This window comes from Sinocyclocheilus anshuiensis, unplaced genomic scaffold (genome assembly GCF_001515605.1).
Source record: "Sinocyclocheilus anshuiensis isolate Anshui unplaced genomic scaffold, SAMN03320099.WGS_v1.1 scaffold670, whole genome shotgun sequence".
NCBI lineage: Eukaryota > Metazoa > Chordata > Actinopteri > Cypriniformes > Cyprinidae > Sinocyclocheilus > Sinocyclocheilus anshuiensis.
In genome coordinates this window covers 858,920-870,441 of record NW_015546062.1, presented here as the reverse complement: position 1 = coordinate 870,441, position 11,522 = coordinate 858,920, and the positions used below count along the sequence as shown (strand labels likewise).

The window sequence follows — 11,522 nt, the reverse complement described above, 5'->3', positions numbered from 1 at the left end:
GAATCTGGCAGTAAGTTTTGGGAGTTCATTTTTAGTCCATCTCGAGATTTTATCTGTAGAAGATAACCTGCTTAATAATTATGCACACCTGAATATAAGGCGTTTTTCACTTCCAGCCTTCATGAACAATAATATATAGATTATAAGTGATTAAATACAAGATTAATAGTGGTTATTAAGATTGATGTTGTTTGGAATTGGTAAAATGTGCTTGGAAAAAAATATAATAAGAATATCAACTTGCATAATAATTATGCATGCACTGTATTTTTCCTCTTCTGCTGTCGAGGTAATGCAAGAAATGTTGTGATTGGTTGTCAAGGCAGCCAATCAGAATTTAGCAGCCTCATCTCTGATTGGCTGGAATTATGGCACATTGTAATGCTGGGTTGTGTTGAGCAAGCAAGCTGTTGGCATTTAGCAAGCACTGAGGGCTGGCATCAGGTGAGCAACCTAGTGAAACGTTGCAGGCCTGTGTTAAGCCAAATTTATATAGTATGGATTGATTTTTCAAACTTTACCCTACAAAAGGCCATGACTTTGTTTTGTGTTGCCTTTAAAATTACTCTATTCAGACAAATTCTTTCAAACACTTAAGCCAATATTTATTCTTCCCCGTAAGGGAGTACATTCACAATTTAAGGTCACAGATCAGAGCTTTCTGATAAACGGTTCCAATGAGCAACTTTCCTCCATATTGAGTTGCCACCGAAGAAGCAATGATCACACTGCCATCATCTGAATATACCTGAGTCACCCTGGGCTTTTCAGAGAGGATGTTCTCAATCCTGATAACCTACAGGAGAACATTGTTATATTATAGATTTGTAACTCAGGGACAATTGAGATAAGACAGGAGATAGTGGGAAAAGAAAGGATAAGAGATGAGAACATGATGTGAGCCAGACTCGAACACGACAGCTCATCATATTTGAGCATAGGCACTAAACACAACACAATACATATATTCACACACCTCAGAACCAGGTGGATCATTTGGATCATGAAATACACATTTAAGACCGTTTGGGTGGCAGCCCAGCCATAGATCTCCAGATTCACGGTCCACCTCAATGTTGTCACAGAGTGACCCCACATCAACCTCCTGGGTAAGAAAAAATACCATGCAGTAATATTAGCAATAGCAGACAGAGTAGTTCTCTTTTTCTACTAAGTAAAAAACTATTCAATTGTTTCATGTTTGTTGTGTTTGAAGCTAACACAACTTACAATTCTATACTTAAATAGATTTTTTTTTTTTTAATTCTGTATGGGATAAAATAAGGTGTGAACATTTCATGTAGTTTGTTGTTTACCTTTACATGAGACAATACAGTGTTTTTCTGTATTTCCAAGACAACAATTTTGTGCTTCAGAAAATCTGACACGTACAAATGCCTGAAATGACATTTTAAACGTATTAACAACATATAAACAGGACATAATTACGCAATAATGCTTTGATGGTAATATTACACTATACTGTGCTTTTATCAATGCAAAACTTGATTTTTTTCCTGAAACTTGCCTTTTGTCAGGGGAGATATTTATGCCGTTGGAAATCAAGAAGCCCCCTGCCACAACCTGCACGGTCTGAGGGCTGTAGTAGACGACGTCACACCAGGACAAAGACAGAAACGGCTCCACAAACTTGAGAATCCCATTCGTGAAGTAATGATCATTGGTGGCATAAAAGCTTTCGGTCCCCACAGCGACTATATCATTCACACTAACAAATGCAGATAAATAAACTGGAATTTATACTTTAGGTTTAGGGTATGTTAAAGCAATATTGTGGTTTAATGGAGCACATACTTGTGCAGGAGTTCATGCTTGATGGTCTTGATGTACTGAAGAGCATTTTCATCCTCAACAAATTGGAAAATCTCCACTTGACTGTTGCCTTGAGGATGATTAACAACAAATAGGTATACGGCACCATCTGTAGTGAGAGAAGAATTTATACACTTAGGTTTAATATAGTTTTAACATTTCACAATAACTACTTCTTGTGTGTGTAGGTATTATAAATTATGTGATAATGTAAGTATAGAAAATTCAATAAGGAATTAAACTTTTCTTGTTTATGTATACATTCATTGAATAAAAAAAAGCAAACCTTTGTCATCCGTGTACAGGCTGATTCCATGTGGATTAAAAGAGTCTTTGTCAAAGTCTCCCTTGATGTTCATTGCTTTAATTTTCATTTTAGAATCCATCAGATTCAGGGTGTAGATCTTTCCAGGGTCATCTGAATTGGATGGTAAGCCTGGATATTTCAAGCCCTATGTTTAAGTAATTTGAACATGTTTAACAATATAGTTGCATTTAACGGTCAAATTAATAGTAAAATAGTAAAAACGACTGTTGCTAGCATGAGATTACTCAGTAATGATTTTGTTGTTATGACATACAGTGCTCAGAAAGGCCAGTCCATTTTCAAGTATGGTTATATCTTCAGCACCATATTCTGTTTAAAACAAAAATAACACACTACAGATCACCACTACATCTGCATTTGCAGTGTCAGAAGCCTACACATATGCTTCTTCAAATGCTCTTTACTCAATGACAGGAATAATTATAAAAGCAAAACGCTGCAAAACTTACACTTCACCAGTAAAACATTATTTTACATGAATCTCACAATTATAATCGAATAAGTAACACTGCATTAGGTCGAAGCTGGTAAATTCAGTCCAGCAAACTGACACGTGACCAGAAAATAAGGCAATCAATTCAGTGTTTACTTACCTATGCCCTCTATATGGTCACAGTTAGGAAGGTAGTTCTGGGCGAGTTCTCTGTAGGAAAGTGATACATGCCTGTGTAGAAGACAAAACTACATATATAATAGATATTCCTATGATTATTGTCATGTTCAGTAATTATGTATAAACACTAATTAATATGTCAGTAAGTAGCAGCAAAGATTAGAACAGCGTGCAGTCAAAGAAAACATTTAATGAAATAGTTATAAAGTTTGGTAAGCAAATAACAGTAATCGCAAGTCATTATTATATAAATTCGATTGTACATATCAACCAACCTTAATGTAATGAGTCTTTCTCCGATCAAAACTGCAAGAGCTGCAACAGACAACGAGAGTACTGCTAATTTACCCATGCTGACTAACTCTCGCGCTGCCTCTAACTCACAAACATTATTAACCCTTCAGTGTTGCCAGGTCCGCTTTTTATGCGCGGATTTTTGTACTACAAATGCACAGTCGTGGTTTTTGTTTTGGGGATAATTTCCAGAATTCAGTTCTGTTGAATTCGGGGGTTTGGGGGGCTGGTTCACTTACGTCGGTGCTCGTGCTGGGGCTGGTGTTGTTTGGATGCCGAGTTTTTGCTGGGTGGGCATTTAAACAAATCTGAAATTCGCTTTTGCGCTATTATCTCCTTGTATTAAAGTTAATCTTGTTCGCATTCTGTACAGTTCATGTCTGATACCACGCGCCAGCGTCACGTGTTCATGAGGATTAGGCTAATCATCCCATATAGAAAACATCACAAGTAAAATTAATCATGTTTATAAAGATAAACATTGTTTATTATTCCCACTTACAATTTACATTTCAGAGATCATTACAAATAACTTATTAAATGCTAAAACTGAATACATTTAAATGAACAAGCTTGGCGTTGCATTTGCAACCATGTGAAAACGGGGTGCTGCAGCACCCTCAGCACCCCTACTTCCCGCGTCCCTGGATGTAATAATAAAATAGTTATTAATTGCCATGGGAGTTTGTTAGTAAAGGTTCTGTGTTGCATGGACATCACAAACTGATAATATAGGCTATATATTTTTACAAATCAACTAGTGATAGCTATTGAAAACATATGCCGAGCCTAGTGAACCTAGTCACATGCTTGAGGTATTCGGCCAATCACAACGCACTGGATAGCTGGCCAATCACAGCACACCTCGTTTTTTCAGACCGATGAGCTTTGTAAAAATCGACGCGTTTCAGAAAGGCGGGGCATAGAGGAGAAACAATAGTGTACAGTATGTGGAAAATAATGTGTTTTTTTAACCTTAAACCGCATAAACACATTTCATTACACCAAATACACAAAATAATGTTATTTTTAGCAGCATCATATCACCCCTTTAACTCTTGCTTTAAGCTCACATATCTAGTAGATAGATAGAAGAGTTTATAATCAATCCAAGCAGTCTGTCAAGCCAAATATATAGGCCTATTGTGTGAATTGATTTTTCTCACTTTACAGAACAAAAGGTGCAACTGACATTTCAAGTTAATTATTACCTATTATTAGTTGGTCTTGTCTTTGATTTGTGTTGCAAATATGTAGTCTCTGAAATGACACTATTTAGACAAAATCTTTCAAACAGCTGAGCCCATATTTATTCTTTCCAGTAAGTATACACACTACTTAAGGTCACAGATCAGAGCTTTCTGATAAACTGTTCCTATGAGCAGCTTTCCTCCATACGGTGTTGCCACTGAAGAAGCAATGATCACACTGCCATCATCTGCATATACCTGGGTCACCTTGGGCTTTTCAGATAGGATGTTCTCAATCCTGATAACCTATAGGAGAACATGGGTATGTTACAGATTTGTAACTCAGAGACAGCTGAGAGGAGTGAGGAAACAGTGGGAAGAGAAAGGGGAAAGACATGGGAACATGACAGCTCATCATATACTTCTGTATCTATCTGTATTTATGTTCTACTGTTAGTGTTATCTGTATGCACCAAGGGTCTGAGAGTAACGCAATTTCAATTCTCTGTGTGTATGTGCTGTACATGTGGAAGAATTGACAATAAAGCAGACTTGACTTGACTTGACTTGAGCATGGGCACTAAACACTAGGCCACAGCTCAAGCATTTAAATATGCTGCATATATTCACACACCTCAGAACCAGGTGGATCATTCGGATCTTGAAGTAACCAATTGCGACCGTTTGGGTGGCAGCCCAGCCATAGATCTCCAGATTCACGGTCCACCTCAATGTTGTCACAGAGTGACCCCACATCAACCTCCTGGGTAAGAAAAATGAACAAGCCATAATATTAGCAATAGCAGTCAGAGTGGCTGTTGTTATTGTTATTTAAAAAACTATTAAATAGATTAATTGTTGTTTTATTTGAAGCTAACACAATAATGCTGAAATTCTATACTTTAATCTATGAAAAATGATTCTGTATGGGATAAAATAAGGTGTGAACATTTCATGTAGTTTGTTGTTTACCTTTACATGAGATAATACAGTGTTTTTTTGTATTTCCAAGACAACAATTTTGTGCTTCAGAAGATCTGCCACATACAAATGCCTGAAATGGCAGGTTATACACAGGACATGATTATGCAATAAATGATTTGATAATATTACATGCATATGCAAATCTTGATTTTTTTTTCTCAAACTTGCCTTTTGTCAGGGGAGATATTTATGCCGTTGGCGAGCAAGAAGCCCCCTGCCACAACCTGCACGGTCTGAGGGCTGTAGTAGACGACGTCACACCAGGGCAAAGACAGAAACGGCTCCACAAACTTGAGAATCCCATTCGTGAAGTAATGATCATTGGTGGCATAAAAGCTTTCGGTCCCCACAGCGACTATATCATTCACACTAACAAATGCAGATAAATAAACTGGAATTTATACTTTAGGTTTAGGGTATGTTAAAGCAATATTGTGGTTTAATGGAGCACATACTTGTGCAGGAGTTCATGCTTGATGGTCTTGATGTACTGAAGAGCATTTTCATCCTCAACAAATCGGAAAATCTCCACTTGACTGTTGCCTTGAGGATGATTAACAACAAATAGGTATACGGCACCATCTGTAGTGAGAGAAGAATTTATACACTTAGGTTCATTCACAATCATCCGTTTAATATAGTTTTAACATTTCACAGTAACTACTTCTTATGTGTGTAGGTAATATTATGTAATATCAATATATAGACAGTTCAATAAGGAATGAAACTTTTCTTGTTTATGTATACATTTATTGAATAAAAATGGCAAACCTTTGTCATCCGTGTACAGGCTGATTCCATGTGGATTAAAAGAGTCTTTGTCAAAGTCTCCCTTGATGTTCAGTGCTTTAATTTTCATTTTAGAATCCATCAGATTCAGGGTGTAGATCTTTCCAGGGTCATCTGAATAGGACGGTAAGTCTGGATGCTTCACGCACTAAGCATAAATATAGTTGCATTTAAAAATATAGTTACATTTTTTAATGGTCAAATGTATATAATTAACTTTTAACAGCTATGTACTTCAACAATCAGGTGCTTTTAGTTTTATGACATACAGTGCTCAGAAAGGCCGGTCCATTTTCAAGTATTGTGGTATCTTCAGCCCCACATTCTGTTTAAAACAGCAAAAAAAAATGACACTACAGATCATCACAACAGTGACAGAAACTCAATTACAGAATAAATTATAAAAGTAAAACACTACAAAACTTAGCCTACACTATTCCTTTTTTTTTACCTCGCATTCAGAATTGCATAAATAAGAATACATTAGGTCCAGACTGGTAAATTCAGTCCATGAAATGACACGTGACCAGAAAACATGGCAATCAATACAGGGTTTACCTATGCCCTCTATATGGTGACAGTTCGGAAGGTAGTTCTGAGTAAGTTCTCTGTAGTAAAGTGATAAATGCCTGTAAAGAAGACAAAACATATATAGTCATATTATATAATATATATTGCTATGATTATTGTCGTGCAATAATTACATATAAACACCTATTAATATGTCAATAGTAGCAGCAAAGATCAGAGCAGCGTGTAGAAAATATAAATACGATCGGACACATCAACCAACCTTAATGTAATGAGTCTTTCTCCGATCAAAACTGCAAGAGCTGCAACAGACAACGAGAGTACTGCTAACTTACCCATGCTGACTAACTCTCGCGCTGCCTCTAACTCACAAACATTATTAACCCTTCAGTGTTGCCATGTCCGCTCATTATAGGCGATTTTGGACGTGTTTTTTAACGTGTCCCTATTATGGGTTATGAAAGGTTCATATTTTGGTTTTGGCAGACCCCAACAACAGGTTGACATGCATGCAACGTTTTTTATTTTACCTTATTTGCTCAACGACTCCCAAACGATTCCCTCAGCGATTAATTTTTCCAAACCCCTCCTTTGCATGAGGTAATCTGCAGTGATCCTTTTGGTCGATTTTATTTCCATTTCATCAGGCCTGTAATGGTTTGTGAGCGCAGTGCTGCTTTGTGTACAGCCGTTAGGAAACAGCTATTTTTACCGCTCCAAAAGCGGCACCTAGTGGCAAAGAATGAATGTTTTCCCGGGTCTGCGCGTGCATATGCTAATATTTCATGTTGACGTCAACATGAAACGGTTTGGGATTCGTTTTAAAAATGACTCGTTTCAATGATTCAGAGCCGACTTTTGAGAGACAGTAACTTTATACACGGTGCACTTTCAGATTTAAAACTTTGCATGATGTTTTCATTCTCTTAGAGCTGTATTACACACTGCATGAAAGTTAATTTTCAAAAATCCATAATAGGGGCACTTTAAATTTATGTATGTATTTGTTTATTATTATTATTATTATTATTATTAATATTATGTATATGGACTACATAGATACACAGTTGGTTTTGGGGGATCATTTCCAAAATGCTCACATGGCAGAATAATACAGTGTGACCAAATAATAAAAACAGCTCACATCGCCTTCTGTAAAATAATGCCATCATTAATCCTAGGAGTTTGTTTCTTCTTTGTTCTGTGATTTTGCCTTTACCAGCCCCTGCCGTACTCTCACTGATGCGCAATGTGCCCTTTTTCAGGTGTGCTTACAAAAATTATTTTTTTATTTACTGGTTACATTTTTAAAATGTTTTCTTCACTGATCAATGACATGTTTTGCTCATTTTCGCTCATTTTGCTTGTTAATCGTGATATCTGGCAACCTCGTGTTTCTTTCAAAGCCCACCCTCTCTAGTGCGCTTTATTTTAAAATTTACTTTCTTAATTCCCAGAGTTGACCCAGCTGCGTTTTCTTTATTAACGTGTACTTTAGCAGTGACCCCGTTCAAGGACGTGGTTCCCGGTTGTGCTTTTCCTCCCCTAATTATGCACTTTACATGCAAACCAACCTTGATGTTTTATTTCATGCAGAAGGTATTTATGCAGCCTACCATTCAAAGGGCTTTTGTGAAGCAATATGCCGCTGTAGTAGCATGGATTGGTCAGTAGTCGGCACTATTACATATTATTTTCATATTAATTCGCTTAAAATAATTTTCATATTGTAAATTAGATTTTTTAGTTATTTATTTGTGCTGTGACCGGTGCAGCCTTTTATGTTAGTATAGCTCAGCAAGTTTGCAGCAATATTAATGGAATGTTAAGTTATGACAGAACCTCTAAAGCAGATTCTGGCCCAACTTAAAAGTGACAAAATTGGATTAAATGTGACATAGCTACTAAATAATTTGAAAGCAGTTATTTTCATGTGTGCTTTCCGAGCAAAATTCACAGTCAGGCTTACCAATTTACAGTGCATAAACAGTGCTTTGTATAACCTAGAAATGTGTATGGGGTATAGCAAAAAATCATAATCAGTGATATAATCAAGCACAATGAATAAATTAATGAATAATTAATAAATTAGTAATTTTATCCAATTCTAAACAAATACATGTGGTGTAATTTCTTGCTGTCTATTTGTTCCGTTTTTTTTTTTTGTTTGTTTTTTTTTACTTATACACGAGTAGCATTTTAATTCAAGCAATGTTGCTAAACATTATCCATATTGAGTCATGACTTTTGATGAATGATGAACTTCTTTGAACCAATACACCACATTCTCTTCTATTGATATTAGCAATGTACTGGGAACCTCTTTACCTGCAGGTGCCACATTCAGCAACATTATGTAACTGCTTAAAATTTTTAGTATACTGCTTACTGTGATACAGTGCCACATTCAAGTGTAGTTGACGAATAACAATAATTGCTTTTTTTTCCTAATTTCAGTATTCTACATTAAAATGTTTTCGATGCTGTAACTAGTCACCATATCTTGAACTTTCTAATCCTCTTATATTAATATGAATAACAACAATAACAAGTAAATTAGTTCATATTTATTCTGATATAACTGCATGCACAATCATTCTGAAATAATTTTTGATTTTTTTAAATAATTTTACATACATAGCATGCCACAATTAATATGAGGCCATAAAAACATGCATAATTATTATTTTAAAAATGTTACAAATAATTTCACACGAAGTTCAGCAAATCACACTGCTTCCACTGCTTGACCTTTCATGTCAACTAATCCAAAGCATTTGCATTGTAAAGTAACTGAGATTTCTGATCTGTAGCATGACTATTTATTGTTTGATAATAAAACAAAATATGTCAGAATAAATAGGTTTGAAGACATAACTTGGTTGTTTTACCTCAGTCTTCATATGAGGACACTCAGTTGGTTGACTGACTCCATTTTTGTTATCCTGTTAATGTTTTTTTTTTTTTTAATTAACAAGATCAAACATGTGACAAACAATATACATGAGATAAACAATAAACATTATATATAATATAGACAAGTATACACTAGATAGAATATGAATACTAGATACATTTTGATAGAATATGGGAGGGGATAAAACATCAAATGGAATCAGAATTTTTAACAGTTTGTTTAAGCCAATTAACCTTACATGTATTATTTATTGTTGCAAAGTCCAGAACATTTAAGCCACCATTTTCATATGAATTCATAATAACTGTCTTCTTTATGTAATGTATTTTATTTTTCAAAATGAAGTCAATTAATATTTTGTCAATTTCTTTGCATAGTTTTTTTCAAGATGTAAAGCCATTGCTGCATAAATAAGTCTAGAAATACCCTCTGCCTTTGTAATTAAAACTCTACCCCTTAAACAAAAGTCTCTTATAAGCCAATGATTTAACTTCTTTTTATTTTTTTTTTCAATAATAGGACTAAAATTTTGCAAGCACCTTCTTTTCTGGTCTTTGGTTATCAATATTCCAAGATATTGAAACTCATTCTTTAAGCGAATTATAGCTAGTTTCGAGACATTCCTTTATGGCCTTAAGCTCATTAGCCAAATGTAAGTATACCCCAGATGCTCCTGAAAATTGACACAGATATCTGATTCTCATTTTGAATAAAGAGAGTAGTGTCATCGGCTAATTGTGTAATTATTATCTCTCTATCAACAATAGCGATATAATATGAGAGGAAAGAAGCTGACTTACTAACAAAAAGAGGTATGGAGATAACAGGGCACCCCATGCCTAATTCCTTTAGAAATATCAAATCTAGGCTGACTGACTCTTACCACAGCAAAAGAGAACACTTATATGCAAATCAGCATACTTAAATGTGCTGTTTGGTGGTGTCAGGAGCCTTTGTATTCCTGTCATCAAGATATTATATCATAAGCATAAGGTGAAATACTTTTAAGTAAACTATGTGTTTGACAATAGCAAGCTACAGAAGCATTTCTGGAAAAGGCATCTACACCCTTTGCAAATATAACGACTGGAATTTTGTCTGATTCACTAACATTGTTCTCTGCATAGTTTTCTTTTTTTAGTGCACTAACATAACCACACCATAGTGTCGGATGAGTATCTCACGTTACTTTGAGCTGTCATTCTCTGAGTGCTGTACTGGGGTGTGACTTTAAGAAAACTGAAAAACCTGCCCTACTAGTTACAGAGCAAACTCGGTAATCACTGTTCACATTCAAATGAAACTGCTGTTGCATTTGTTAGCACACACACTGGTTGTATAAATGCTTCGGTCTCACTGTGGACTTAACTTGCACCAATAATACAGAGTTTTGCCCCGAAATAGGTTACTGAATTCATATCTGATGGGAGGACGTGACAATGTAGAAAATAGACTCATTCCCCATGGAAACAAACTGGAGTAGTGCAGAATTAGCTCCTCTTCTACCAAGCAAGCTCAGTGTGGCCTGTGTTCTAATTTTGCTCATGATGGTCTCTTCACAATTGCCATTCCATGATTTTCAGGAAAAAAAAAGAATTCATTACAACTACCTAGTTGCAAATAGAAATATTTAAGCATAGTTCAATTCAAGAAATGTAACCGAATTTAAAATTTTTGTGGAGGATTTTTATATTCATTATACTTTTAATAACACAATTTGAAGCACTGAATTATGTGAGGGCCCTCATTAAGCAATTTTCTAAATATAAATATTTGTGACCCTGGGCCAAAAAGGGTAAAAAAAATAAATTATATTGAGATTCATACATCATCTGAAAGCTGAAATATGCTTTCCTTTGATGTATGGTTTGTTAGGATAGGACAGAGGTGTCCAAACTCGGTCCTGGAGGGCCGGTGTCCTGAAGAGTTTAGCTCCAACCCCAATTAAACACACCTGAACCAGCTAATCAAGCTCTTACTAGGCATACTAGAAACTTAAAGGCAGGTGTGTTGAGGCAAGTTGGAGCTAAACTCTGCAGGACA

The 11,522-nt window shown here is 35.6% G+C and overlaps 2 protein-coding genes across 2 annotated transcripts; both read right to left on the bottom strand.

The window, feature by feature from the left end:
- Positions 1–476: 476 nt before the first annotated feature.
- LOC107699523 (serum paraoxonase/arylesterase 2-like) lies at positions 477–3,159 on the bottom strand. Its single transcript, XM_016500810.1, has 9 exons — positions 3,050–3,159; positions 2,755–2,825; positions 2,415–2,470; positions 2,120–2,285; positions 1,816–1,942; positions 1,529–1,729; positions 1,317–1,398; positions 977–1,105; positions 477–796 (listed from the first exon to the last, which is right to left on the bottom strand). Exons 1-9 carry the CDS (start codon positions 3,124–3,126, stop codon positions 632–634), a joined length of 1,074 nt encoding a protein of 357 aa, XP_016356296.1. The 5' UTR covers positions 3,127–3,159; the 3' UTR covers positions 477–631.
- A 1,185-nt stretch (positions 3,160–4,344) lies between these two features.
- LOC107699524 (serum paraoxonase/arylesterase 2-like) lies at positions 4,345–6,955 on the bottom strand. The gene is made up of 9 exons (XM_016500811.1): positions 6,825–6,955; positions 6,590–6,660; positions 6,301–6,356; positions 6,014–6,179; positions 5,698–5,824; positions 5,411–5,611; positions 5,231–5,312; positions 4,893–5,021; positions 4,345–4,564 (listed from the first exon to the last, which is right to left on the bottom strand). The coding sequence occupies exons 1-9, from the start codon at positions 6,899–6,901 to the stop codon at positions 4,403–4,405; spliced, it is 1,071 nt and encodes a 356-aa protein (XP_016356297.1). The 5' UTR covers positions 6,902–6,955; the 3' UTR covers positions 4,345–4,402.
- Between the last annotated feature and the right edge of the window lie 4,567 nt (positions 6,956–11,522).

Excerpts from the sequence above, each read along its gene's own strand:
- LOC107699523 (XM_016500810.1), bottom strand. The coding sequence starts at position 3,126 with ATGGGTAAATTAGCAGTACTCTCGTTGTCTGTTGCAGCTCTTGCAGTT. Across the intron at positions 1,943-2,119 it reads CCTGTACACGGATGACAAAG|ATGGTGCCGTATACCTATTT; the intron begins GTTTGCTTTTTT and ends CTCTCACTACAG. Across the intron at positions 1,106-1,316 it reads CTGTATTGTCTCATGTAAAG|GAGGTTGATGTGGGGTCACT; the intron begins GTAAACAACAAA and ends TTTCTTACCCAG.
- LOC107699524 (XM_016500811.1), bottom strand. The coding sequence starts at position 6,901 with ATGGGTAAGTTAGCAGTACTCTCGTTGTCTGTTGCAGCTCTTGCAGTT. Across the intron at positions 6,661-6,824 it reads GAAAGACTCATTACATTAAG|GCATTTATCACTTTACTACA; the intron begins GTTGGTTGATGT and ends TCTTCTTTACAG. Across the intron at positions 5,825-6,013 it reads CCTGTACACGGATGACAAAG|ATGGTGCCGTATACCTATTT; the intron begins GTTTGCCATTTT and ends CTCTCACTACAG.